This window comes from Amphiura filiformis, chromosome 5 (genome assembly GCF_039555335.1).
Source record: "Amphiura filiformis chromosome 5, Afil_fr2py, whole genome shotgun sequence".
NCBI classification, from domain to species: Eukaryota; Metazoa; Echinodermata; class Ophiuroidea; order Amphilepidida; family Amphiuridae; genus Amphiura; species Amphiura filiformis.
This window is the reverse complement of record NC_092632.1, coordinates 59,688,375-59,716,267: the sequence shown is the minus strand read 5'-3', so window position 1 is coordinate 59,716,267 and position 27,893 is coordinate 59,688,375. Positions and strand designations below refer to the sequence as shown.

Below are 27,893 nucleotides of genomic sequence, written 5' to 3'. Positions count from 1 at the left end.
TGTTAACAAGTTACATTCAAAATTAGCAGCTACATGATATCAAATAATTGATTTTGAGCACACATCTCTAAAGACACATTTTTTGCTGGAAGACATTAATTACTACTTTCACATTAAGTGAATTGCAAAACTTTAAAAAAATCACTTTTACTTTGAAATGGAAGTTTATATACCTATTGCAAATTTCCTATTTTGTGGTATGGGACAAAATAAATGCTTTTGGAAGGTATCAAGCTTAGACATGAGATACAGTTTCTACAACACATCAACTTATTCAACATATGAAAGATTGTTCTCATATGTGACTGGACACTACGAATCAGCTGTAAACTCGGCCCCGGTCAATTTTGTTTTATTTCGTGTTTAGAAAATATATATCATAAGCTTTAAAATAGTATATCATTTGACTTCAAACGATATCCAGAAGCGGGGTTATGGTTTGTTGAACTCTGCTCCTTCAACAAAATGGTACCCTTTCGGTTCTATATGTGTCTCTTTTCCACTTTGCTGGTAATAAAGTCATAATTGGCGGTCATTTCAAATCATCCCGAGTCAACGCGAGGTACAGGAATGTTCTCTCATTGTTAATTGTTGGTTATACATACCCAGCCAAAATACAATGCAATTGTAACGCACCACTTGAACAGGATTTAGCCAAAGCAAACAACGACTAGACCTATTTAATGATTTTATATGTAGAAGATTATTATCCTCTTCAGCAATAGGATTATTGAATGGTTTAAACGCTATCAAATGAGAAACATGTCGCGCCTAATTGAGACACCTATCAATACGACTTGCGGCACATTTTGCACTGTATCTCAGAATACAATTTGCCAAGTTTACGGCTCATTCGTAGTGTCCACTCACATATGAGTGATGAAATTTGTGTCGTAGAGGAAAAAGTTTGGGATATAAAGTACAATAGAAATGCTGAGTGAAAAGAGAGTATTATGGTGTAAAAATGTATGAACAAAATTATTAGCAACAAACATCAAAAAAGCTATGTTTTCAGGACACTCAAAACTACCTAATTGGTATACTTTATGTGAAACAAAACGGGATCGATGGGCAAGTTTAACCAAAACACCTTTTTTGGTAAATCCTGAAGCAATGTTTAATGAATGTGCGCATCAATGAATTGTGCAGTAAAGCTGTGCACATTTAGACTGCTGCCCTCAGTCGTCAACCTTCTGAATTGATGACTGAGAAAACTACATGGAAAAAAAGTGGCGGACTTTTGCAACCAGATTCTGGTTGCACATGAATATTAAGTAGGTTGCAAACTTTCACTGAGACTGCGCAGTTGTGTCCAAGACCGAGTTTGTTGTTTTTAGAACTTCAGAGCGTGATCTTGTCACAACGGCGCAGTGCACACGGCGCGGTACACGGGCGCCGCTAGTCAGTTGCGCTATGGCGCATTAACCAAAGTCGCAAGCATGGGTCCGCCACAATTTGAACTGTAAGATAATCAGTCGTCACTACAAAGCATAATACAGTACATGCGCAGTGTAGACGGCTGGTGGAATAAGTCTAGTGCACATTGTTGATACATCGTAATGGGTCCAATCACAAAGGTGTTCTGGATTTACAGAAAAGGTGAATTCTGAGTTTGGACTTGTTGGGTCTAATGTCTTTGGTTTGGACTAAGAAACACATTTCTAAACCCAACTGATCAAGGTGTCAACAATGACACATACAGACCATTTGGCTTCCTCAAGAGTGTGACATCAGTGCGCTTCCTTGAGAGTGTGACATCAGTGCGTAATATTGAATCACACATGTTGACTCAAATGTTCTATGTGTGCGATAAAAGGCAGTACATCTGTATGCACAAGATAACTCTGACAAAGTACTGACATATCATTCTCTCAAGGAAGCCACTTGGCCTATACAGATATCACTTGCTTATTGAACTGTAAGTGAATTCTAGAAGGAAAATGTTGGGACACTTTATGAATTCCATGTAGAGTTGGGCGACTAAGTCGCCAATAGTCGTTAGTCGCGACTATTACTGGTAGTCGCGACTAAGACTATTGAAAACCAAAAGTCGTCAAATGCAACTATATTTTTATGTTACAAAATCATGTCAAAAGTGCCAGATATTTGCACCAAAACCAACCAAATACTTAACATATAAACTGTGAAAATGTGATTAAAACGTTAGTCATTGTATTACCAATAGTAACACTAACCAACAAGTAATCATAAAGTCCATAAATCATCATTAAATTGGTGTCGTTGACTTCTCATCGTAAATTTGCACCAATCTTTCACCCGATTTTTTGGTATAATTTTGACCACAGATAGTCGCGACTATTAGTCATAGTCGTGACTATTTGCTGTCGACTAGGAAAAAAGTGATAGTCGCCTAACTCTAATTCCATGCAACCCTGAAAAGAATCCCATTACATTTTGCACATGATTTTGAACAAGCAAATAAACCTGATCGTGCATGCAAAATATGCAGTTTACTTGAGTCTCCCTGTGCAGAGATAACTACACTTGCTCTATGAGCTCATAAGAGATAAAACACTCCAGTTATACACTCTGTACTCTACTTTTCACAAAAGTATAGTTTAGCAAATGCAAAACAATCTAAAAATTTCAAAATATATACATAAACTCTTGCTAATCATTAGCACTTTTCTGATCAACTTAAACAAAATAATATTGGGTTTTATGCCAATTCAACTGGAATGCTAAATAGTAATCTCGGCTCCATTTCACACAAGGTTTCACCCCATCTTATTGGACAGGTGATCAAACATAAACTTAAAGATGGGTGGTTCAATTACACATGATGTTTTCGACTTCACATTGAGGCCCATCACCAAAACATTCTCACTCTTGGGTTTGTAACTTTGGATGCTAGAAACAAAAATGTGTTTCACAGTGGCCAATGGAACAGTACATGACTTCCTGAGAAGTGTATCACCACGCTACCAAATTTTTGTTCATACCGTCTAAAAGAAACATATTTCAGGCCTAAATTTTCACTCGAGTTATGAAAACAACATGAGCTTTCACCTTATACCAAAATCTGTAATTTGATGGGGTTAAAGAGGTATTTCGTGATTTTAGCACCCTCTTTTTAGGGTGTGGTTTAACAGATATTTATGAAATAAGTTAAATTCCAAAATTTCATTTGGACATTGACTTTGCAAGTCACACATAATTAAACAACTTTACATGAATTACAGCGCCCCATAAGTCACTGTGTTGTTATTCCCGGCTGTTGACAGCCCAAAAATAAAAATTTGAGGATTATCTTTGTCAAACCACTGAATCTGCTAAGTTGTTATGCACTCAAACATTATGTAGTCCTAGGTTTCTGATGGTGTAAAAATTTCCACTTTTTCTGGAGGGGATGAGGCTGTGGATCACAACGTGCCCCTTTAAGTTGGGTAGATGAGACTCAATCAGGTCACCCACCTTTAATATTTGATTAATTTAGCATGATTCCTACTAAACATAAACCTTCCTTGTGAAATTGAATTTACAATGCATCTTAACTTCCACCTGATTTCAAAACCTTGCAAAATGTCGTAACATTGTGAATTGGACCTTCGAAAATCAATAGTTTTACATCTATTCATACAGATGTATCCCTGATATAAGAATCTATTTCCTTGTCAACAGGAAATTATCACAATACTTTAGTCTTGCATTTACATCAAAACCTTACCTGATATAAGAATCTAAACTGGCCTCAAAAAGAAACTTATAATTCACAAGGTCATATCTGAAAATCCCGTCTATAAAAATGAACAAAAATTACACACAGGATTACTTCAATACTATACTCTAAACACATGTCAGTAACCAAGCAGTTGTCCAACTGACACAACAGCAAAATGCACTGATATGGAACACCTTCCTGGACCACATTAACAGCCCAACAGATTTCTTTTGCTGGATTCCAATTATTCGCCTGTGAATGTGGTCCTGGAAGCTGTTCCGTGTCAATGCATTTTACTGTTGTGTCAGTTGGACAACTGCTTGGTTACTGACATGTGTTTAGAGTAGAGTGTTGAAGTTATCCTGGGTGTAATTTTAGTTCATGTACAGGTGAATAATTGGAACCCAGCAAAAGAAATCTGTTGAACTGTGAATGTGGTCCAGTAAGGTGTTCCACATCAATGCATTTTGCTGTTGTGTCAGTTGGACAATTCTTTGGTTACTGACCAGTGTTTAGAGTAGAGTATTGAAGTAATCCTGTGTGCAATTTTTGTTCATTTTATGGAAAGGATTTTAAGATATGACCTTGTGAAAAATTATAAGTTTCTTTTTGAGGCCAGTTTATTTCCTGTCATCAGGGAAATATCATAAGGTCTTGCATTTACATCAAAATAAGGCAAACAAAGTTTACAAATCCTCTAACTTGAGGCTAACTTTGATCAAATCATTGAAGAATGTCCCATCGTTATTACCACCAGCGAAAGCCATCAGCTTGTGAGTGCTCTTCACATTCCTGTTGGGTGTGTTCTCTTTCTCTTCCTCTTCTGTAGATGATGTTGCCATTTGTGTCCCGGTGAGGCTGAGGAGGGAGTGTCCTGCACGTTCTGATACAGTATTTGGGAGTTTTACTGAGCTCCAACTCATTGTGTCTATATAAATAAAGAGAGTCAACATTTTAAGACTTATTTGGATATAAATGATTAACTTTTGCTTGTGCAATGATCACCTCATGCAATATTTAACAGAGAAATGGTATTGTAAAGTCTGCTGAGGCTTGTGGATCAACGTCTAGTCGTTGTGCCTGTGCATAGCGCACTATAAATCACTGCGCTTTTTTGTCCAGATATGAGAATATCAAATATTTGTCCAGTTCTATTTTAAACTTATGAAAATAAAGCCACTCAGAGTGGCATTTGCAGACAAAACATTTGTAGATGTGTATGATAAATGTGTCATGATCAAGTGAAATCAAAATGAATTTCATATATTTGCCCATTTAGTAAACGTATCAGAGAAATGAATGTTTTGATGCTATGGACAATAATTAAATACAACAGAAAAATAACACATCTTTAAAAGAACACGATTCAAAATAAAATAATAGGGTAGGTTCAGTGCCATGCAACTAGTATCAATCAAAAATCATCAATAATGGTAACATAATAGTTATACGAGAAGAGATTGTTGGTGTTCGAGATGTCTTGTTTAAGATGGATAATGGGAGTCTCCAGAAGAGATAGGCTACGGAACACATCAATAAGAGAGGCAACCAGCAGCCAGGTCACAATACTAGACAAAATCAAAGCCAAACAACTGTTCTACTTTGGACACATCGTACGGATGCCAAAGGACAGATACCCTAAACATGCCCTTGAAGGTAGAATACCTGGACACAGGCCTAAAGGTAGACCCCCAAAGCGCTGGCTTGACAACATAAAAAGCAGCTGCCAAGAACTTGGGATTACATCAATCTACAATGCAAGGAGTATGGTCACAAACAGAGGCATATGGACTTCCATGGTGAAACGGCTGCTAGCTCCAAGGATCCGAGGGAGGAAAGCAATAAGTCTAAGTAAGTCCAATATTTATAAATAGCCAAGGCTAAACTTACCTAGATTGAAGATGAATGAATCTCCCAGAGCACTGTCACCATCATAGCCTCCATGAATCAATATTCTATTGCCTGGTAATTCAATGGAACCATGCCAACTGTGAACAGAAAAAAAGGGAAAAGAGAATGTTACACACATGCAATGGCTACATCCTGTTGGATCCTATAGAGGCCGTCAGCGTGACGTCATATGCCGCCATCTTGTGGGTACACGCTGCGATGGTCGTTTTGTACCCACAAGATGGCAAAAGGCTGATGGCCTCTATTGCATAATAAAGAAGAATATAAAATAAAATAGTTTCACCATATCAACAAGAACATTGAATGCAAGCATTTAGTGTAGGCAGTCATAATTTCATGAACAATTTAATATATTCAGATTGCCTTTCGCACACTTCGCATGCGCAAAAAAGTTCCAGTAAAACCGGAACAAAATATGCTTGTGTCCCCTGACCCCCTAAATTTCAATGCTTTCACCGCTACTGTTGTTCATGTGACCCTTATGTACCTTCTTGGTGATGGGGGTGTACCGGAGACTGATGGTGAGGTGAATTCCATGAGACCTGAAGAGACATAAAAGAACACAACAATAATCAATATTGTCCATGACAAAAAACAACTTTTCATTTAGTCAGAACAAATTGTAGATTACGACTTATACAACGTCAATTCTGTGGTCAAATTAAAAAAGTTTCTTGTCCAGGGGAATATTTTCCAACCACCCCTGGGCTTGAAATCGGGACCTCTTGCAGTGTTGCACTGAAGTTTGATGCCCTGTCAACTGTGCTAACTTAACTGCTAAATTTAGCATGCAATTTCAGCTCCAGCTTTTCAACAATATCAATTAGCTGTTGTGATTTGTCCACAAGTTGACTTGCTCCCTGATTGATATTGTTGCAAGTTTGACAGACTCTCTTCTTTAAATTCATGTTATGCATGATCGAATTAATTATAAAACGGCCTGTTAACAAGTCCTGTATGCCACCCTCTTTTGCTCATTTATCATGCTGAATTGCTATTGAGTAATTGATATGTCACCCTCTGGCTCTTTACTGTGCGATCCCCTGTTCTATAATTCATATGAATCAATTGTCTTTGTGAAACTGGCCCAGGGGCTGCCACTGGAGTGCTTTGTCATAAAATTGAAATTTATTTGGTTGCTCTCATGGCTGTACATAACATCACTTAGATTTACAACTTCCGGGAATAAGGATGGCAGACTGCCTCTACTTTTTTACTTAAAAACTAAAAAAATAGAGAGTTTGGAGGAAGATTATGGTGAGCAAATTGTAGTGTACTTACATAAATCTAATATGTGTAGGTCATTGTAGCAATCAGGTGCATCCCAACCACCAAATATCACAAGTTTCTCACCCAAGAGTGTTGCAGAATGCCTGTAGATGGAAAGCAGAAATATCAGCTGATGACATGCATCAAAATTGGGTTTTTTTCAGCCCATATCTTCTATATAGACTAATCCAATTTCACACATTCCTACACCTCAATGGCAGCCATATTTGAGTCCCCGTCGGCTCCAGCTCACCTAAAATGTGAAATGATGCGGCCTTGGAGGGTATTTTAAACTGCATTCTATCACCCGTGTTACACGTACACAAAAGAATGATGACAGTTTACAACACAAAAGAATCTAACATTGAATTTTTTTAAGCGGCTTTAATCCACCCAATTGGGTAGTCACAACACCAGTTTGGTGCTGCGGGGACCCAGTCAATGGCCGACCAAATCCTGACCATGACTTGGCTCGTTGGATTCGTCTATATGCTGAAATATGGTTTTGCTTGATTCTAAGCAAGGAGTTCCCAACATTTTGAACTTGTATCCTATGTCCCATCATGTTCATTATAGACATAAAATGCTGAACGCAAACATGATCATATGTGGTCACCCTTACTGTATATAAACCCTGAAATAGTATTCAAATTGCACTGATCTGTTGAAGTTGTACACATTTAATTCATCTAATCTTAAGTATTTCTTTTAAACAAATGATGTAAACACTGAAAATGACCATTCAATATACAGGCTGTATCAAAATGATTGGTACCCATCAGTTTTTAGTGTTTATTGGCAAGCCTGCTTCTTCATTATGCAACATTGGACCATTTTGAAATGCTCAGGATTTATATTTGTGACCTACTACCACGAAATCAGCGTAAAGTCACAAGGTGTTAGTCACTCAAAACGCCCTGGCTACGGCGTTGCACTCACCTGTTAAAAGCCATTTATTATGACTGTATGTCCTTTGTGAATGGGGACACAATGGGCAGGGATGAAAATGGCCTGAAGTGACTTGGCAGGAAAAGCCTGAAAAAGCGCGTAAATTTGGGCTATAAAGCCTCAAAACGGGCTGCAAAATAAATAAAAGTGCGGAAATTTGGAGTAGCAAAAGGCCTGAAATCAGGCAATTGCCTGAAAACTGACATCCCTGAATGGGTCATTCACGACGGACAATACTACTGGCTTGTACAGGTGGCGGCAAACAAAGAACATCAACTTAGTCAGACCAAATATCTACCAACTCAACAAAACAAGCATAAAGTCGTGGCGACTTTACGCTGATTTTGTGGTAGCAGGTCACATTTTATGACCTAAGGTAGTTATACGGTAAGGGAAGCTGATGGGTACCAATCATTTTGATAAAGCCTGTAGAAGACAATAAATGTAATGTAATGCAATATCTTACCCTGAGCGTCGTTTCGGTCTTTCTCCAAGAAGCACTGGCTCATACCAGCTCTCAGTTTCTGTCAGAAAATGAGGTATTACAATGTTACACTATGTACAATATGAGAATGTTGGGAGAAAAAAAGTACTGCAATGTATTTATACTCCTATGCAGACTGAGATTTCAAGAGGTTGCAAATATGCACTGGCGTGTCCAGGATCTTTTCCGCAAGGGGCTCAGATGGGCTTTCAGATTTATGCGGGGGGCTTAATGGCTAAAATCGCCAAAATCGGCTGATTTTACATGTTTTTGACAAAGTGCGGGGGCTTCAGCACCCAAAGCCCCCCCCCCCCCCGACACGCCACTGATATGTAGCATTTACAGAACTATAAGTCAGGTTGAGTAGAACCTTTTAATGACCCTCATACAAACCAACCCTTTCAAGTGTATTTTGGTACTGCTGCAATACAGTTTTATTCAAATAAAATTGTTACATTCCAAAAAATGTTTTTAAAAATAACCCAAAATAAGCATTCGAGCAAAGAGGAAATGCACACCTGATAGCACTTAAAATTAGGCACATTTTGGGAAAGTGCTTGATTACCATGCCTGTGTAAGAGCCTAGAGGTGGATTTGATCATCTGCAACTACCCGGTATGTTGAATTGACCTTATCGATAAATCCCATAAGCCTTTGCGACTACACCTGAGATGTCGCCATTTGACATCACGCCTATGCGCACATCCTTTAACATCCTCGTCACTGTGCATTGCAAGTCGGCGTGACGTCAAGTGACGAAATCTCAAGTGTACTCGCAAAGGCTTATGGGATTTACCGTAAATGTCAATTGAACTGTCCATTTCTTGTTTTAAAATGCTATGCCAGTTAAGAATAAAACGTAAATTAAAGACATCCTTTTTCTTCCCTCAAAGGCCAGGCAAAATGACTTTACTTTACATTATGTTTCCTCCTTTTCTTTCCATTTACCAATGCATTCTGGCTTCTTAAACCTGGCTCGAGCAATTTAAATCTTGTGACTCGCCCATTCAAACAAACAAACAAATAACATACATACAAATTAATATCGGACATACCTGGACTGTAAACAAATACTTGATTACTGCAACCATCAGGTTCTGGGTCAGCATTAGGGAACACACCGCCAAATATAAACAATTCATTCCGGAATAAAGTACTACTGTGATAAGCTCTTGTCGGTGCTTTCCCATTGGCCTAAAAAATAAAGTATCAGAAAAAGATTATCAACTTTATATTAGGCAAAAAAAAAAAAAAAAAAGTTCGTCTCAAAGCTTGCGCGCGCGTTTGTAAAATCCCACGATTTGACAAAAAACAAATGCGGAATTTTTTTTTATTTCAAAAAAAGGTTTTTTTTAGTTTTTTCCAAAAAAAATCTGCGAAAATCAGACTTTTTCTCAAAATACCATAAAAAAGTTGGGGAAAAAAAAAAAAAAAAAAATCGCATTTCGCATTTGTTTTTAAATTTCTTGTGAGCTTTGAGACAAACCTTTTTTTTTTTTTTTTTTGGCCTTACAAGGATGTAAAATGTGACACGATCAAGGGAAATGAGTCGGATGTAGCTAATATTGATTTTGAGATATTGGCAAAGATTGAATTTCTTTTGTTTTTTAGGGACTGATCAATTGATGTAACTTCGCAAAGAAAGGTCGTATCAAGACAGGGTTTTCAGTTTCTGAGAGCTCTGAATGTCCTCTTTAGAAAAATATGTAAAACTCATTTTCGACCAGGGTCGACATGTGACTCATTCCTCTTGATCATGTCACAAATGTGTCAACAGAAAATCCTGAAATAATGGAGATCTACATTTTCTTGTATTTTTGCACAGGGAAAGTAAAATAATCATGAAATCAGAATTAATCATGAAAATTTGCATCCCTGGTGCAGATACATATCAGTCCTGTCAAATTGTACTTTACATCTTAAATGTTAAAACATTTTCTAGAGCAACGATATACAAGACTATGATTCGATCCAAGATGGAATATGCCAGCTCTGCATGGCACATCTCCGTCTAAACTTGTTGCTATACAGAGGAGAGCAGTATGCATCATTGGCATCTCTGAAGCAGGTGGAAAGAACCATCAAATACAGCACCCGAGACATAGAAGAGCAGTGGGACCCATCACTCTATTTCATCGGATGTTCTATGTCGAAGCTCCAGAATTCCTTCAACATGTTACCAGATCGTATGATTATTGATCCTCGTCTACGGCGCTCTGTCAGATCCCACGACCAAGCTGTCAAAATCGCAGGATCCAACCTGGTCAGCCACCAGAGGTTATTCCTTCCATCGTCAGCTCACCTTTGGAATGCTCTACCTGGTCCAATTACCTCTAACCAGAATCGGCTGAGCTTCAAACGGGAGGTTAACAACTATCTTGGCACCAACCCATCAGTGCTATCATATCGATAGCAGTTGTTAATGCCTTGTATAATTCAGACATAAAAAAAAAAAAATTAAAAACATCTTGAACACTTGGTATAAATGCAGCTTCGTGGACAACAACACAGACCAGCTGGAACCTTCACAGAACTGACTCCTGGATAACATTATCAAGTATTGAGACCATATCTTACACCATGTTCCCTACATGTACATGGTGGGTGTGTTCCATAATGAACACAACTATTTCATTTTAACCTCTACAACAACTCACCTTAATTAATGACCACTTCCATGTATCCAAATCCAGAACATGAATGTCATTGTACCATCGCAAATTCTTGGACCCTCCAAACACATACAGACATTGGACTTTAGGGTCAAAGGTTGCGGTGTGACCCATCCTGTGATGAGGTTTATTCGAATCAATAGTGATATCAGGCACTTCCCATTCCCTTGTGTCTGAAACAAGTTTTAAAAAGTTAAACAAGGTAAAAAAAGGTTGTATACAGTTGTTCTATACATGAATTAAACTATAGCACATTGATTCAGATCCCGTTGATGCAAAGGAGGGCATGTGCCCCCCACTTTTGTTGGTCGGGGGAAATTTGGGGGAAAACGCTAAAACCGCACCTTACACACCTAAATCAGACTCCATTTGGGGGAACTGACCAACCTGCCCCCCACTTTCAATGTGCTGTGCACGCCACTGGACTAGCTTGCACCCAATGGTGGATTTGTGGGGGGGCCTAGGGACATTGGATGGACATAAGGAAATTGGACGAAATTTTAGACAATTTTTACAAATATTATGCTATTTTTTCGACTCCAAGAGCCCCACCAGATCACTACTCCTCTACAGCAAGTCTGTTATTATCGGCATTGAATAAAGCTGGTACCCAGTTGTACACCTGGGTGGGGAGAAGCCTTGCCCAATTGCACTGCACGTTGACATTGGAGCGATTTTAACCCATGACCATCAACTACCTAGTATGATACACAGGGGAAAGAAGAATTACGCATCGCACACTAGCACATTTAAACATGAATTTACAAATGGAAACATAACATGCATAGGCAGATATACCAGAGAAAAAACTCCGGACATACCTGCCTGTGCGGGGACTTGAACCCAAGACCTCTCACTTGTCGGGCGAGCGCTCTAACCACTGAGTATGAGTTGACATTTTCGACTGCAGAGCCACTGTGCCCCATAAACTTCGGGAATCTGCAGTAAATTATTGTTCATGAGAATTTCTGGATACAAACACTATTGTTTTTCATGAGAGCAAATAATGGGGTCTCCAACTTGAAGCATCTATAACCTGGACTTTACCAACTGAGCTGGCGTACATGTACATTTAAAAGGCCACTTCGTGATCCACAGCCTCATCCCCCCACTTTTCTCAAAGAAAGTTGAGATTTTTATACCGTGACTGGAAACCTGGCTACATAATGTTTATGTACCAAAAATTTCTGGCAGATTAATTTATTTAGCAAAAATATCGTCAAATTTGAATTTCGTTCTGGTATACACCAGAACGAAATTACAACAGTGGCCTATGGAGAATCATGCATAACTCGCAAACGCAAAATCAGAATCAACTGAAATAATTGTCGTAACTATACGAAACTTACCAGTCTTGAGAAGCCATATTGAATCTTTGGCAAGGATCTGTTTAGCTCCTTGCCCACCTACAAGTAATGCCTGGTTGTTTCCAATATCACACAAAGAATGACCCCATCTTGGACTAGGTCCTATAAAAAAATTTAAAAGAGGGATTGAAGAAAAAAAATAGCAATCATTTTTTTTCAATATTCAATTGTGTTTCGAGAAACATAAAAATATTGGCCTTTCTTGTTTTCAAAACATAATATGTGACGCGATCTGGTCCATGGGGACCAAAGGAGGCATTTTCGAAAATTGAGTTACTATAACTACCACCTTATACAAACATTAGGCTATCATATACTGAAAACACCAAAGGTCTAGCATACGCTGTTCTAAAGTTATGAAGTTTCGAGAAGTCTATTTTCTTATGTATTTTATTGTTTTTTACTCCATATTTTTGCCTTTATCTCAATTTCAAATTTGCCACCTTTGGACCCCATGGACCAGATCGTGTCACATAAATGCATTCAGGAATAATTGTTGATGTATGAAATCATTTTTAACTTGAAGAAGAATCGAATATTTCAATACCACATTGTTTTATTCAGGAAAGTAAGCATTAATTTTTGAAATGAAAAAGCCATCTTGTTTTAAATTTGAAAGTTATTTAAATATATCCCATAAAGTGTCCTGCACCAGATGGGTATGGTTAACAGATTGGTGGGACTTCAGGCATCATACACATGGTATAAAGGGGTTCACAAGTTCCAAGTTACCCCCCCCCCTCCAGATATTTTTGAATAATGCAAAAAAAGTCATGAAATTAACAAATTACAAAAGATATTGGTAGCCTACTTTGTTTTACACACCTGACGTTGTTGTGGTGCATCACAATGGCTCATTATGTATGAAAAGAGGCAGCTTTTGGTCCATTAAATTCTCATAATGAATCTTTCCTTACATAGCGAGCAATTGTGACTGTAGATGCCGATGAGCTCCACAAACTGATGCGTACTGATGCTGAAGTTAGTTACCAAAAATCACTGATTTACACTCCTTTTCTTACCGCTTACTAAAAATAACTCGCTCTAAAGCTTCTTGACTTTCTTGCATTCTGTGTTCTTCAGGGACTTAGCTAGGATTTTGAAGTTGCCCGTCGTTTTGAACAACAGTGCCCGTCAAAAATGATCAAAATCGCCCAAAATGGCCTAAAAAAGTGTAAAATGGTCCAAAATTGCCATTTTTTTGCCTGTCTCAAATGACAATTGCCCGTCGAAAAAGATGGGCAGACTGGTGTTCTTGATTCATAATTACAAGACATGTCCATAATATGGTAGAAAACGGTTAAAACTTGTGTCAGATCCAGTAACTCAGCATGCCAAATTAAACACCGAAGGGCCATTACATTGACCAATCTCAAAACAGATCGGCAAATCGATAGCTCAACAATCAAAACAAAACGCACAACTTTCTGAACGCTGGAGGTCAGCATAACCACTAAATGAATAATGAAAGCTCAAATTTGGCATTAACAGTGACCGAATGCAACAATGTGTGACATTGTCAATTGGACCCAGTGTATGAAACAAAATCTACCTACCAATAAACTTTGCAATTGTCTAATTTCATCAAAAACTTTTTAATTTTTAAAAATCTTAGGGAGAACTACAAAACTTGGAACCCTTTAGTACATGTAAATGTATGCTGTCTTTTACACTATCTACTTACTTGGTGCTGCTTTCATGAAGGACATGATATCTCTTTTTACTATTGGTTTCTTTTCCACATTATCTTTAGCGCTGTTTTCTTTGGGTTGACATGTCCGTGTCCTGGTTGGGCGCTTCCCAGAAGATCCCCGCTTTGGCTTAGACTCAGTTGCTTCATTTGACGCTTTGCGTTTCTTTCTATTAGTTGAGGCAGTTTTTGGCTCCGAGGTATTTGTCTTTTTGCATGACTGTTTTGACTGTAAAAAATTGAAATATTTGTGTTTCATTGTTCTATATGAATAACAGGCCATGGTGGAACACATCTATAGGGGAATGGAGAGGCCGATGTCAAAAAGAAATTAATGCCGCTATACAGTAGGTGGTGTGTGGTCATGAACTGAAATCATTGAATTAAAATTAAAAATAATTCTCTTATGAGTTATTCTGAAAGTTTGTTTTTTTCAAAGCTGGATCAAGTTGTATGTTTTAATTATAGTTCACTTGCTCTATGAAAAAGGATATTTCTCCAAGCCCAATTACTGGTAATTACCCCCTTTGGCCAATTTCACTCCCAGCTGGACCAGCCCACCCCATTGCTAGCTGTTCAATAGAAGCAAAAGTAATCAAAATGTACAACTTTACCCAGCTTTGACAAAAATACAGTCAAAATATTTTTTTTTTTGTAGCAGTATTTCTGTGGTTTCCAACCTTGAATAACAAGTACTTTAAATTTAGGGTCTATAACTTCTTTTTTCCTTCAATTTTTGTAAAAAAAAAAGATCAGATCGGTAAGTCATTTAGGTTCAGCTCTCTATTTTACATCCCTGTCCTGTATTTCACAGTATTTCCTTCCCACCAAATTATCTACATGTAAGTAATGTATTCTATACAAATTGTGGGATAGGCTTTTACGACGGGAATTCATAACAATTAGTGGGTTTTTAGCGGGTTCACTGTCGGACAAGTTTAGAACTGTCAAGCTTTCGTCAGGAGTAGCTTGGACTTCTTCAGGACAAAGTACCTAAGAATGAGACATGTAGACTGCCCCTTGCCCTGAACTGAAGACTGCCCCTTGTCAACAAAGAACAAGCAGATCTCGCCTACCTGCTAATATAAAGGTTTTGGTGGCTCTGAAAAGAGCCGTTCACTGAAGACTGCCCCTTGTCTACAGAAACAAGCAGACCTCGCCTATCTGCTGATTTTAAAGGTTTGGTGGCTCTGAAAAGAGCCGTTCACTGAAGACTGCCCCTTGTCAACAGAAAACAAGCAGACCAGGGTTTCAAATTCGAGGAGAACCCGAGAACCGGTTCTCCTGAAAGTTCTCGCTGGATAACCACTAGGAGAACCAAAATTGGTTCTCGTAAGCTTCCAATTTTTAGATCGCATGTTGTGTAATATTTTACCTTTCTGCAACGGAAATTGATTTAATAATCTCATTTATCCAAAAATATAATTGTGAAATGTTGGGAAAAAGGCAAAGTTTTCTTCATTTAAGCTGTCAATTTATTGTACGATCATGAACGGGAATCCATGGCTCATGCATGCACTTTCAATGTTTATGTTACTCGACCAAGCGTCTCCTTTGGTTCTATTAGCCGTAGAAATGATGATGTAACAGGATTAACTACCATAGGAATACTAGATGAATGCAATTTTTGAATATATCGGCTTGCCCTGCACTACAATGTTCATGCGAAAAGCCCTTTGCGAGAACCTAAACAGGTTCCCGCAATTGATTGCGAATTTGAACCCCTGCAGACCTCGCCTATCAGCTAAATTTAAAGGTTTGGTGGCTCTGAAAAGAGGCGTTCACTGAAGACTGCCCCTTGTCAACAGAAAACAAGCAGACCTCGCCTATCTGCTAAATTTAAAGGTTTATTGGCTATGAAAACCCCACTTGTCCGACGGCGAACCCGCTAAAAACTCACTAATTGGTATTCTATACAGTCAATGCACTGTTTGATTACTAACCTTGACATCAGTCAAACTAATTGCGGTATTTGTCTCCTTCACATCTTCCTCCTTATCATCATCATCACCACCTAACACATCTGCCATCTTGTCATCCTCATCTTCCTTCACTCCATTTGCCTTGCAATCTTCATCTGTTCTCTCCTCCGTCAGCTTCCCATCATCATCATCTCCTACTACCATCTTGTATTTGTAGCTAGGTGTACTGAGGCAGCTTGGTGGTGTGATTGGTCTACAAGGTTCTGGAGTCAAAACAAGTTGTCCTTTGGAGTCGCTAACATCGGGCATCAGCTCACTCTTGATGTACAAGTCATCTCTCCACGAGCCTTGCCAACAAAATGACCTGGGAAAGAGTACAGCATTATGATCATGTAACTTACTGAAAATATACATATGTATATTAACTTAAAAGGGCATTTCGTGATCCACAGCACTTTTACAAAAAAAAGTTGAGATTTTGATACCACTGGAAACCTCTGGCTTCATAATGTTTATGTACAAAAGATTTCTTGCAGATTAAGTTGTTTAGCAACTCATTGTTTTACTTTTAAAATGACTTCGCCCATGTTATATGAGATGATAGATGCACTCCAGCGGCTAAAAACAATACCTTTATTCTCTAATTTTAATTTTTTTTTTTACACATTCGCTGGGATCACTGAATGGGCCTTTAAGATCCCCTCACTGTTCTTAGTTCTATAAGATGCTACACATACATACATGTGTATTGTGTACTTTCAAAGTTGATACATACATGTACATAGAACTCCTAACAAAATGAAATTGACTGAAATTCTTGGTTTTCTGCCCGGGGTTTTCTGGCCCCGATTACATGTACCGTACAATGCATTGTTCATCATACATTCTCAGGCTCCATGTATTACATTTACTTTACCTGTTTTCTTCTGTGACGCATCCAATAGTAAATGGTTTGAAGTCCTCAATGCCAACCTGCACTCTTAACATTTGTCCTTGTAATTCTGCAGGCCATGACCCAAGTGTAAACACTACTACCATATCAGGCAATGGAATAGGGACCTCACACTCATAACCATCACTGAGTGCCAACCTGCAAGAGAAACAAACAAATTTATTAGTCTAGTCTAGTAATAGTAGTTCTAGGCCAAAGAAAAAAAACACATTTGTCTCAGCTTCCCGCAATGCATAGCAAGGGTCGCGCTAACCCACGTCATTACTCATTACGTCATGGACGCGTTTCTGGAGCTTCTGACGCACAGAAATTTGTTTCAGTAAAACCTGTGCGTCAAAGAATGACGCAGACTTTCCGGGCCGACTACATCAAATAAAACATGCAAACAATGAAACCATGTCAAAACTATCATCATTCTTAGCTTGGTTTTCATCAATATTGACAAACGCGCTTGATTTTACAGTAGATTAAGAATCAACAATGATGACTTTATGGTTGAATTTGCAAAGATCACCAAGTTTCGTAACTAAATTGATGGAAATTACATAGCAATTTACGACGACGAAAGCAAAAATGTCACCGGAAAGCCTGACAATCTTCACACACAAAAAAATAATAATGGTCGCAGGGAATTGATCAATTTTCATAACTTTAACAAAAGAAACCTTTTTCATGTTTCATAAGAGCACAGGATAGAGTATATTTGACATAAAACTGTTAAAATAAGACTGTTTTGTTGCCCCAAACGGCAAAATCTGAGCTAAATAGGTTGCTAAAAAAAGAAAAAAAATGGACCATTTTTCTGACTTTGCTATATCAAGCCTGTGACATGCCATTATTGCCATATGCTCACATTACTCAATAACGGGCAGTGATTGGTTCATTATGCAGCTGTCACTTGCAAGACGCACCTATTGACCCCCGGGAATGGTGCGTCATTGTCCCAATGTGCGTCGTACATTTGTGTACCACGACGCACCCTCAGTCATTAAAAGTGACTCACCATTTAACAGCATTGACGCACATATGAATTGAAATTGTGACGCACCATTTCATGAAATGACTCGCCCAATGACGCACATAAATTTCGTTCTTGTCACAAAACGAATTGCTTTTCGAGCAACAATTTATATTTCTATCGCCTCTGTCGCCCCATTCTACAATGGAATAGGCCATCTTTCATTCATAAGCGATCTCAGAAATGATGTATGCAAAAGACTGTACCATTTACACAAAGGATGCATGGATGCATTCACTTCCGCATATGGGCACCATTTTCTTCTCCGATCAATTCATCGAAAATGTTTCCGTAACTCAAAATGAGAGTACAATTAGTTCATCAATATAATTACAAAAAAATAGTAAAGGTATCGCAGAATATAAAAACCAATGTTCATAAATATTTACACAAATATTTAAGTAAGATTTGGGTCTCAAAAATCATAACTTTGCGACCCATAGACGGAATTGTTTTGAACGAGGATAGAAATCATCTATCGATCTATCAGGGTCTGCGATCTATCAGCTCCTCAGCCCTATCCAATATGCAGCAGCTATAGAAAAAGCCATTTGAAATATGCATGTTAGTGAAAAGCTGCCTGCGATAGCTTTTACCGTGGGCTAACATGGACGCTCCGTGTAAACAAAACCATCGAGACACAGAAAATGTGTGTAGTAGATCGGCTGTAGAATTATTATTTCAGCACATTATGAACATATAAATCAGAATATAGCTTCTCAAAAGGTAGTTTCAACGTGTCATGACAAATCTTTGCCGTATTAAGAGAAAAGATTTTTGAGAAATCATAATGGAACTTGGGCAAGTTTGGAGATATGTGTACCGTGTAGACTGTGTAGCCATGTTATTTTTTCTGACGCACTCATGGCACATTGACTGACCATGACGCCTTTTATATTGGTCAAATTGTGACGGACCTTTTGCTTCCATGACGGTACTATGCGTCATCAATATGGCGGTACATGACGCACCCATGACGCACCTTTCCCGGGGGTCAATAGGTGCGTCTTACAAATGACAGCTGCATTACATGCTAACAGCTAATGAATATTCATAATTCTATCAGGAGCGCTGAAAACTAGTAAATAATAAAATAAACAATATTAAAGAGATAAATAATGAAAATAAAAACAAAATAGCGATATATATATGGCTCAAAATAAGCTAAGGTGTCATAAAAGTGTAACACACAATTATTTTTCCAGCTCTTTTCTTTTGGTCTCCAACCAGGTTTAAATTATAGTATGCACATATATCGTTCATAATACACTAAAAGAAAGATAAGTTATAGACCATTTACTTCACAAATTTAATTTTCTAGCCCTTGCGTACGTTATATTTGACGGACACAATTTTGATGATTTTCTGCAATCAAATAAAAATTTATAAAGTATTACATAAGGTATTTTGTGGTTATTTAGGTGTAGGACCTACAGCAACTGATTGTGGAAAAAAATGTGTCCAAATATTACAATAAGGAGGATAAATTGTTATAAATAAAATATGTGTGTCTGTCAAGCCATAACATACGCATTACGCAGATGTCTGTCAAATGTAACATACAGAATAATAATTTGGCAAAAACAGTAGTTCAAGATGGGAAATTGAATAAAGATCACATGCAGTTTATAAATCACATGTTTTAAAACACTTTTATAAACTCTAAACTATCATCATAATGTGAACATCAAGTGATTTTAATTTTTTAAGCGTGTTATGTAGGCCCCCCTATGTTACTTTTGACAGACACATACAAATTTTATGTATGTTACTTATGCGTACAAATGTTTGACAGACAACACTTAACAATGGATTGTGTCATCAAAAAGCTTCTCCTCACAAAGTGATAGTGCCACAAAGCTAGGTGGAGCTAAATGCTATGTCATGTAGCATAATTAGCTGTATCACCCTAGTTTAGCAGGAATTACAGCACCGTCTTGCGTATGTTACTATTTGACAGACATTTCAAGAAAAATTTTAAAATCGTTATATGTTCAAAAAAGATGGCAGCCACTTACAAATTGATTATAATATGGAGAAATGAAAAGAAAAAGTTTGACAGACAATAGTAACATACGCAAGGCAAACTTTTAAATCCTTTTTTTGATCTGTTAACTTATAATTCATAATGCCTCTTTCTGTTTTTTTGATTGGTTTACTGCACCATTTTGGGAAACAGGTCACATGAATTTCTATAAGGATCCATAAAAATAAATTAAAAGCTGTTGAAAAAAGGCGTCTCTTGGCATGTTACAAATAAAAGTGTAAAAATAGGCATTTTTACAGCTATTTTTTATTTTTTTATTATTTAGAGTGAAAGGATTTTACTTAAATTGTGTATGCTATGTCTTTACTACCTAAACTTGCCACTAAACTAGCAAATATTCCATTTCTATAATTATTATTTTTTTAAAAAGATGTCAAAATATATGGCTATAATATGACACCTTAGCATATTTTGAGCCATATGCACATATGTCAAGAGTTGTAAGACAAATAGCGATATGCACACACTTAATATGTCACTGATTCAATACACACGCACACAATCATGACAACATTTTCTTTAGTCAACTTACAAGTTCGAAATTCTCTAATGCAAAGTTTGCTTTGTGAGGGCATCCATCATGAGCAAATTTGTTGCTTGTATTTCTCGATCAATCATCAAGTCACCACTTGATGATTGGTGGACTCTGAATAAAACCGGAGATCTCCAGTTTTATTATAAAATCTTAAATTAGGCATTAAAATTACCGGTACGGTACAGCACTTCAGGTTTTTCAGGTATTACTATTACCAATTACAATTACAATCATGCAAAAAGTAGAAATCCAACCAAATTTAAAGGCTTAATGTATGATCTCCTTCAAATTTTAAATTTGACATTAACTCAAAATGCTGAAATAATACTAGTAAAAATGATCGGGAATGGTTTCTGTCCATTTTGAGCTGAAATAACGAGGTAACGTGAAAGAAACACTGCTTGTTATTTTGGCCGTTTAACACGCAGTTCTATAAGGGCGGACATAAAGTCATAATGACTTTATGTCGAACTTTACTCTGTTTACCTACAAACACAACAAATTTGGCTGATTCCATTTAGGTGTAAGTTGTGACATATTTATGTAATTGTAAACATTACAAATATGCCAAAAAATCAGGTTTGAAAAAACCAAATTCATATTATAAGATCTTGAGTCTTGAGTCGAATACTCCATAAGTAAGCTGACGCTTGTCCTTGGAGAATGTGCTGTGCAGAAGTGCCTCGGGTGCTCAAAAATTACATTGGTGCAAGTAAAAAACCATGGCTGCCTACAGCTTCTGGTGGGTGGGGTGGGTTGCATCTCCTCAGCACTGGAAGGGCCAGCGTCTGAAACTGCTTTATAGAAGATGCTTGAACCACTTGTTGGTGGTAGACGGTTCCAGATGGGTATGGTCCGAACAAACAATGAATACTTGTACGTGTTCACACGGGATTGGATGTTATTGTAGCTCAAGATATTGTTTGCTCTTCCTTGACGGGTAGCTGGTATGACACAAGATGGAAATGGTATGTTCACCAGGCTAAAATGGATCTTGTAGAACATCGAGCACTGGTTGAGCAGACTCCGTGTGGGCGAGGGATTACCACTCCAGGATTTTTAGCATATCAGTGACGCTGGCTGTTCTTTCATATTGTTACTGACGAATCTCGCCGCTTGCCTCTGAATAGCTTCAATCCTGTTCACCTGATCTTGTTGGTGGGGGTTCCAAGCAGCTGAAGAGTATTCGAGTTTTGGACGAACTAAGGCTTGGTAGGCCCGTGATTTGACATCAGACGGGCAGGATGAAATATTTCTTCTAAGGACGGCTAGGGTACTCCGAGCACTGGAGGTGATGTTTTGAATGTGTTGTTTCCAGTCCAAGTTACTACTGATGTTTACTCCCAAGTATTTGTGGTTTGCGGTGGATTCAATATGATGGTTGTCGACTTTGTATACAAGTGTGAGGTTTGGTCTTGGGGTAATTGTGAGTTTTGACATTTGCTGGCGTTGAAGGACATTTGCCATTTTTCGCCCACTTGAAAACTCTGTGAAGGTCATCTTGAAGTTTGATTTGGTCGGCTCTGTTTTTAACCTCCGTGTATAAAATTGAATCGTCAGCGAATAAACGTAGGGGGTACATTTCACATCAGTCACAATGTCGTTTATGTATATTAAAAACAAGGTGGGTCCTAGGACCGAGCCCTGGGGACTCGGACAGGACTGGACTCCATCGGGATTGCGTGCCGTTGACAACTACGCTCTGTTCTCTCCCAGACAGGAAGTCTTGGATCCATCCAAGGGTTTTACCCCGTATGCCATAATGACTGAGTTTTGTAGACAAGCGCTGGTGAGGGACTTTATCAAAAGCCTTGCTAAAGTCTAAGAGTAGTACATCTGTTTGACCACCACGATTTAAAACCTCGGACCAATCCTGGGTTGCTTGAATTAATTGGGTCTCACAAGATAATTTTTCACGGAATCCATGTTGCTCATCAATGATGATCTTATTTTTAGCTAGATGTTTTGCTGTATGAGAGAGTATTATATGTTCCATGATTTTACATGTAATGCAGGTGAGACTAATAGGTCTATAATTTGCGGAGATGACTTTGAGCCTTTTTAGAAACACCACTGACCAAAGCCTTTTTCCAGTCAGAAGGCAGAGAGCTAGAATCATATGATTGCTGGAAGATGAAACGCAGCATTGGAGCCAACTCACAAGCGTAAATTTGAAGAAACTTAGCTGGGATATTGTCAGGTCCTCCTGCTTTATTTCCATTCAGTTGTTGTAATTGCTTTATGACTCCATCCAAATCAACAACAAGGTCAGATATAGCATTGTATGGTGATACTCCTTTATCAGGTATGAGTTCTACATTTTCCTTTGTAAACACAGATGTGAATTGATCATTTAGTGCTTCAGCAATACCGTATCCTTATCAGTGGTGTGGGTTTTGTTTTCAGTAGTGAGAGGTGGTATACCAAGAGATTTTTTTCTTAGAGAGCGAACATAGGACCAAAAACGCTTTGGATTTGTGTCAAGGCTTGGGCCCAGTACATTGAGCTTATACGACTCATGGCTTTCTCTAAGAAGCTTTGTAACAAGGTTTCGCTGCTTTTTATACGCACTCCAGATTTTTGACTTGCGTGGTTGATCAGCTCTTTTAGCCTTGTGGTAAAGACTATCTCTTCTTCTCATCTGTCTGATGATGTATTGATTGATCCATGGGTAGGAATGCTTTGTTTTGGACATTTTATGTGGGATAAATTTCTCCATATGTGTGTGTACTATTTCCTTGAAGTTGCACCAATTTGTCTCAACAGAATTTCTGTCCGGGTGGTTTTTGAAGAAATCGGCTGTTTCTTTCTCAAGTGATTTCTTCAGAGAATCTGTATCAGCCTTTTGGTAGTGATAGATTTTTCTAGGTGGTTTACGCTTGGACTTTGGTGACAGATCAATGTCACAAGTGACAATATCATGGTCACAGATCCCAGAATGAGTTTTTATATTTGATATGATGTTTGGGTTATTGGTGAAGATAAGGTCCAAGGTATTTTGGGACACTGGTCTGGTGACGACAGTCACAAGCTGAATGAGTCCCATGTCCCCAAAAATATCCAAGGCTTTATTGTGAAGACTCTTTTGTTTACTCTCAGCTTTGACTATAACATTTTTCCAATCCATATCAGGGAGATTGAAATCGCCGCAGAGTATTATGTTGTCTGAGTTTTTCTTTTGTTTGTGTGAATTTAGGACTTTATTTACACTGTCTTCTAGCAGATCAAATGGCTCAGACCCCGCATTTGGGGGGCGGTAAAACTACCAATGTGGAAGAGCCAGCACCTGAAATTTGTAATGTAGACCAGGCAATCTCACATGATGTGTCAAAGTCAATTTGATCATTTGCTAGGAGGTTTTCATGGGTTGCAAGAAATACACCTCCTCCATGTTGGTTCCTATCTTTACGCATAATATTGTACGTTTCTGGGAATATTGAGTATGTTGGCATAGTGGGGTCCAATTTGGATTCGCATCCAATTATTATATCAGGTTTGAGTTCATTTACTGTGGCATGGAAGTAGTGATAGGCTGTACAGCCCAAAAAAAGGGTGATGTTTCAAAAAGCTTAGGGTACCAGCTGAATTGAAGCAGCTAATCCTCCTGAGCATTTTGACACCTTTAAAAAAAAAATCGGTTGAAAAATGAGACAGTGCCGGCCAAAAAACGACGCATAAGGGGGGATTTCTTGGGACCCCCCCCTATTTTTCACTATTTTGACAATTATGGGCATTTTCTTTGCTGTTTGTTGGATTCTAATGATTATTTACATAATTTTGGGTCCCCTGGATATATTTATGCAATTTTTACACAAATCGTATGTTTTGATGCACGTTTAAGAGCCAATTTAGGATGTGAGGGCGCTGTTCAGCCTAATAGCTGTTACGTAGCCCCCCTACTAAAATGTTATCATTTCTTATTATCAAATCAAAGTTACTGATAAATAACATCTTTTGTCCAAATTTGAACTCTCAACCTTATTTCACTTGTGCGTGGTACCCATTTGAATATGTGTAGAGACGCTTCCATTGACTTATGATACAAAGTTCGTTGACCCCTGTATATTGCTATGGGCAGGTTACCCCTGTATTAAAAATTAGTGCCACGGCCACACCAAATGTGATAAATGGCTGAAAATTTCAGAATATGGATGATTGATGATTATCTCTAGTATGATTAACTTAAAAATCCAAAATAGTTGCAAAATGGGTCGCTAAAAGGTAAAGCGCCCTCACGGCCTAATTGTACCCAAAACCGTTAATTTTAAGGACACTAAAAGATTTCATTTGACACAAAGTGCATAAATGACCTTCCTGGACCTAAAACTATGTAAGTAGATACCAAAATGCATTACATATATCCTTAATGTGATAAAATTCCTTAAAACTAGAAAATAAGGGACAAATCTGCCCCCCCTCGTGTGTCGTTATTTGGCCGGCACTGTCTCAATTTTTGGCCGATTTCAATGAAATTGGTGTCAAATTACTCAGAACAACAAGCTGCATCAAATAAGCTGGTACCCTAAGCTGTTTGCAACTACACCCTTATACAGTCTATCACTAATGGAAGGCGTTTTTTCTTTTCTCCCAATGTAGGCCATCACAGTTTATTATCATGGCTTTTAGACGTTTGGTTTTCTTTTTGTTTTTATGGTCTCTCTTGTTTGAGTTCTCTTTATTTTTGTCGGGAGTTGAGGTTTGGGTTGGATTGAACGGAATCTCATTTTGAGAGATGTTGCCGACATTTGATATGTCGTCTTCAAGTAGCTCAAAAGAATTTGAGGTACTTAACAGTGTGCTATCAAAGATACCAGTGGATACATTTGGAAAGCCGCAGTTAAGGCAGATCCAAGATAGGTTTGAGTTTTTACAGTAAGTATTATACATGTACTCTGACATTCCTGTGCATTCTGTATGGTACCAAATAGAGCATTTGTCACAGAAAATCCTTTATGCTCATCTCTAACTTCCTTAATACATACCCCACATGGATATTGAGTGACACTTTGGGGACCGGGATTCCACTCAACTTGGCCGCTTAAGAATAGCACAAGAAAAATGAGCTGTTTGGGGGAGTCACTTTCACTCTGATTTTGGAGCAGGCCATTTCTGAGAAAGCAATTTGGTTTGTGCTTGACTAAATATGCGACGCTAAGAAATTTCCAAGGGGGTCGAGCAATGGCAAGATAGGGATAGCTTTCCATCTCATCTTTTTGGAAGCTTGGTTTGCTCGTGTCATTTTGATTTTCAGGTACAAACGACGTTTCACACCGTCTCACAAAGTACATAAAAATCACTAAGTAAAGAGCACACTTTAAAGTGAGCTCCATGATGCAATATTCTAGTGATGGGTAACAAGATACATGAAAAATTTCAACACACCAGTATGCGTACTAAGGTAACTAAACCAAGGAGTTTTATAAATGACTCCTACAATGGTCCTTGGAGCTTGGTGAGAAGTTAAAGTTGGCTGAGTTCATGAACCACTTGGTATTAACTCATTAAATCAAATAATACCAAGTAGGGTACAGAAAATAAATGGTTATAATGCATTACAACTCATGATGTGATGGTATAAATAGGGGGGTCACACATTAGCTCATTAGGTGTCTGCATACGACCCATAAATGAACAATGGCATGTTTTGAGCATAAAAAAATATCAAATTGTTTTCTTCATAGAGACCTAAACATTTTCAAATATTTATTTAGTATATGTGTAGTTACAAAAAAAATATTTTTAGGTCTATTGACCTTTTGAATTTTACATGGCGGCTCTGTGAAAGCACCAGATTATTTATCAGCAAAGACCAGTGTCTGGATGCGCAGAAGAAATTAAGAAATTGCCTTTAGAAAGTGAGTTTTTCAACCGGTGCCAACGATGTAGTGAATTTTAAAGTTACTTTTCTGAACCATGAGAAATGTATCTTTATTTTGGCACAACTTGTTTTTTCTCTACGATAAATTTGAAAATTTGATGTTTTTTGCCCGAAAGCGTGTGTATTTTCCCATAGGAAACGCTGTCCAAGGGTGAAATTTTGATATGATGACTGTAGATGATGAGTTACCCTACTGTGTGCCACATGTGCAATCAAATTGAGACTCCTTTTTCCTGAATCTCCACAAAAATATCTTTCTTTTGACGTAAACAAGAAATTTCTAGGATGTTGGGTTAAAAAATGGCAATATATTGAAACATTTGTTTTTTGGCCATTTTCCTGTGTATTTTCCCATAGAAATTGTTGACCTTACTTGTGAAGTTTTCATATTTTTCCATTTCTGGAGTGTAGTTATCAACATATTATGACCAACTTGTTGTTTTTATCTACTGCAGTGGTCCAACTTGAAGTCCTAGAGTTGTTTTACCTTGAATATGGATGTACAAAGTTGATATTTTTATTCCGAGGGTGTCCGTAACTTGCTGTTTCATTCTGTAGCACTTTTTTACATTGAGCGGCAATTTCCTTGATTTTCTAGATTTTTCCCACTTTGGAGGCAATTTCTCACAATATTTTGATGCACATGAAGCTTTTGTTGTTGTTTTTGTGTTTCAACCCAAGGGTTAGAGTTGGCTTAGTGTAAATGCAGCCATTCACAATTCATATTTTTAATCTGAGATTGTCGTAAATCTGCAATTTTATTCTGCAAGGGGTTAAAATGAGAGTGCGACGATCCTTGATTTTGGTGTTTTAGTCCATATTTGGAGTAATCTTTTTCAAAAACTGAAGCAAATGATGTACCTTTTGACATATCTATGTTGAAAGACTCAGTTATACAGCAACTTTAAGTGAAAATCGGACATAGGAAGCATATAATTTTGATTTTTTTAGTCTTCAAACATGCCATATTGTCGAAAACATGCGTTTTTTCTCAAAATCATGCTGAAAAACAGCCATTTTTCGGAACTTTAAAATTGGCGTAACTTTCAAAACGCTTTATCCAATTTGAACCATTTAAATTGCTATCTTCATCTTTTTGCAAGATGCTTCTGAAAAACTTAATGCCAAACATTTATATTGTAGATAAAAGAATGATGTGACCCCCCTAGTATAAATAGAATAGTTTGGTGACACCTGTATGCATACACAACAAAATGACTTTAAGGGTGTTGCTGTGGAGCAAATCACACAGTATCATGGCCTTAATCATGTTATTAATTAATGAAGAAGTTTCATAGCTTTTTACTTACCCTCTTGTTTGCAACTTCAGAGGTTTTTCAAGTGTTGAAAACAACGCATACATCTCCATGCTGATTGACTACTCAAGCACAATCGATGTCATAAACTATTTATAGTACTAGTATAAACTACATTGAGCAAGTCATTACATTACATGTCCTGTCAGGCTAGACAGCAGGTAAGCTTAAACTTAAAGTTAATCACAGTGCAGTCATGGAC

At 37.8% G+C, this 27,893-nt stretch overlaps 1 protein-coding gene across 1 annotated transcript; it reads right to left on the bottom strand.

Moving 5' to 3' along the window:
- Positions 1–564: 564 nt before the first annotated feature.
- LOC140153458 (uncharacterized) lies at positions 565–27,862 on the bottom strand. Its single transcript, XM_072176215.1, has 12 exons — positions 27,686–27,862; positions 16,862–17,035; positions 15,967–16,309; positions 14,018–14,252; positions 12,316–12,435; positions 10,952–11,139; positions 9,350–9,488; positions 8,277–8,334; positions 6,875–6,966; positions 6,081–6,135; positions 5,573–5,670; positions 565–4,610 (listed from the first exon to the last, which is right to left on the bottom strand). The coding sequence occupies exons 1-12, from the start codon at positions 27,742–27,744 to the stop codon at positions 4,369–4,371; spliced, it is 1,803 nt and encodes a 600-aa protein (XP_072032316.1). The 5' UTR covers positions 27,745–27,862; the 3' UTR covers positions 565–4,368.
- Positions 27,863–27,893: the final 31 nt, after the last annotated feature.

Coding starts and splice junctions, on each gene's coding strand:
- LOC140153458 (XM_072176215.1), bottom strand. CDS start 27,744: ATGGAGATGTATGCGTTGTTTTCAACACTTGAAAAACCTCTGAAGTTG. Junction 8,335..9,349: donor AGTATTTGTTTACAGTCCAG/GTATGTCCGATA, acceptor ATTTTCTGACAG/AAACTGAGAGCTGGTATGAG. Junction 6,136..6,874: donor CCTACACATATTAGATTTAT/GTAAGTACACTA, acceptor ATGTCTCTTCAG/GTCTCATGGAATTCACCTCA.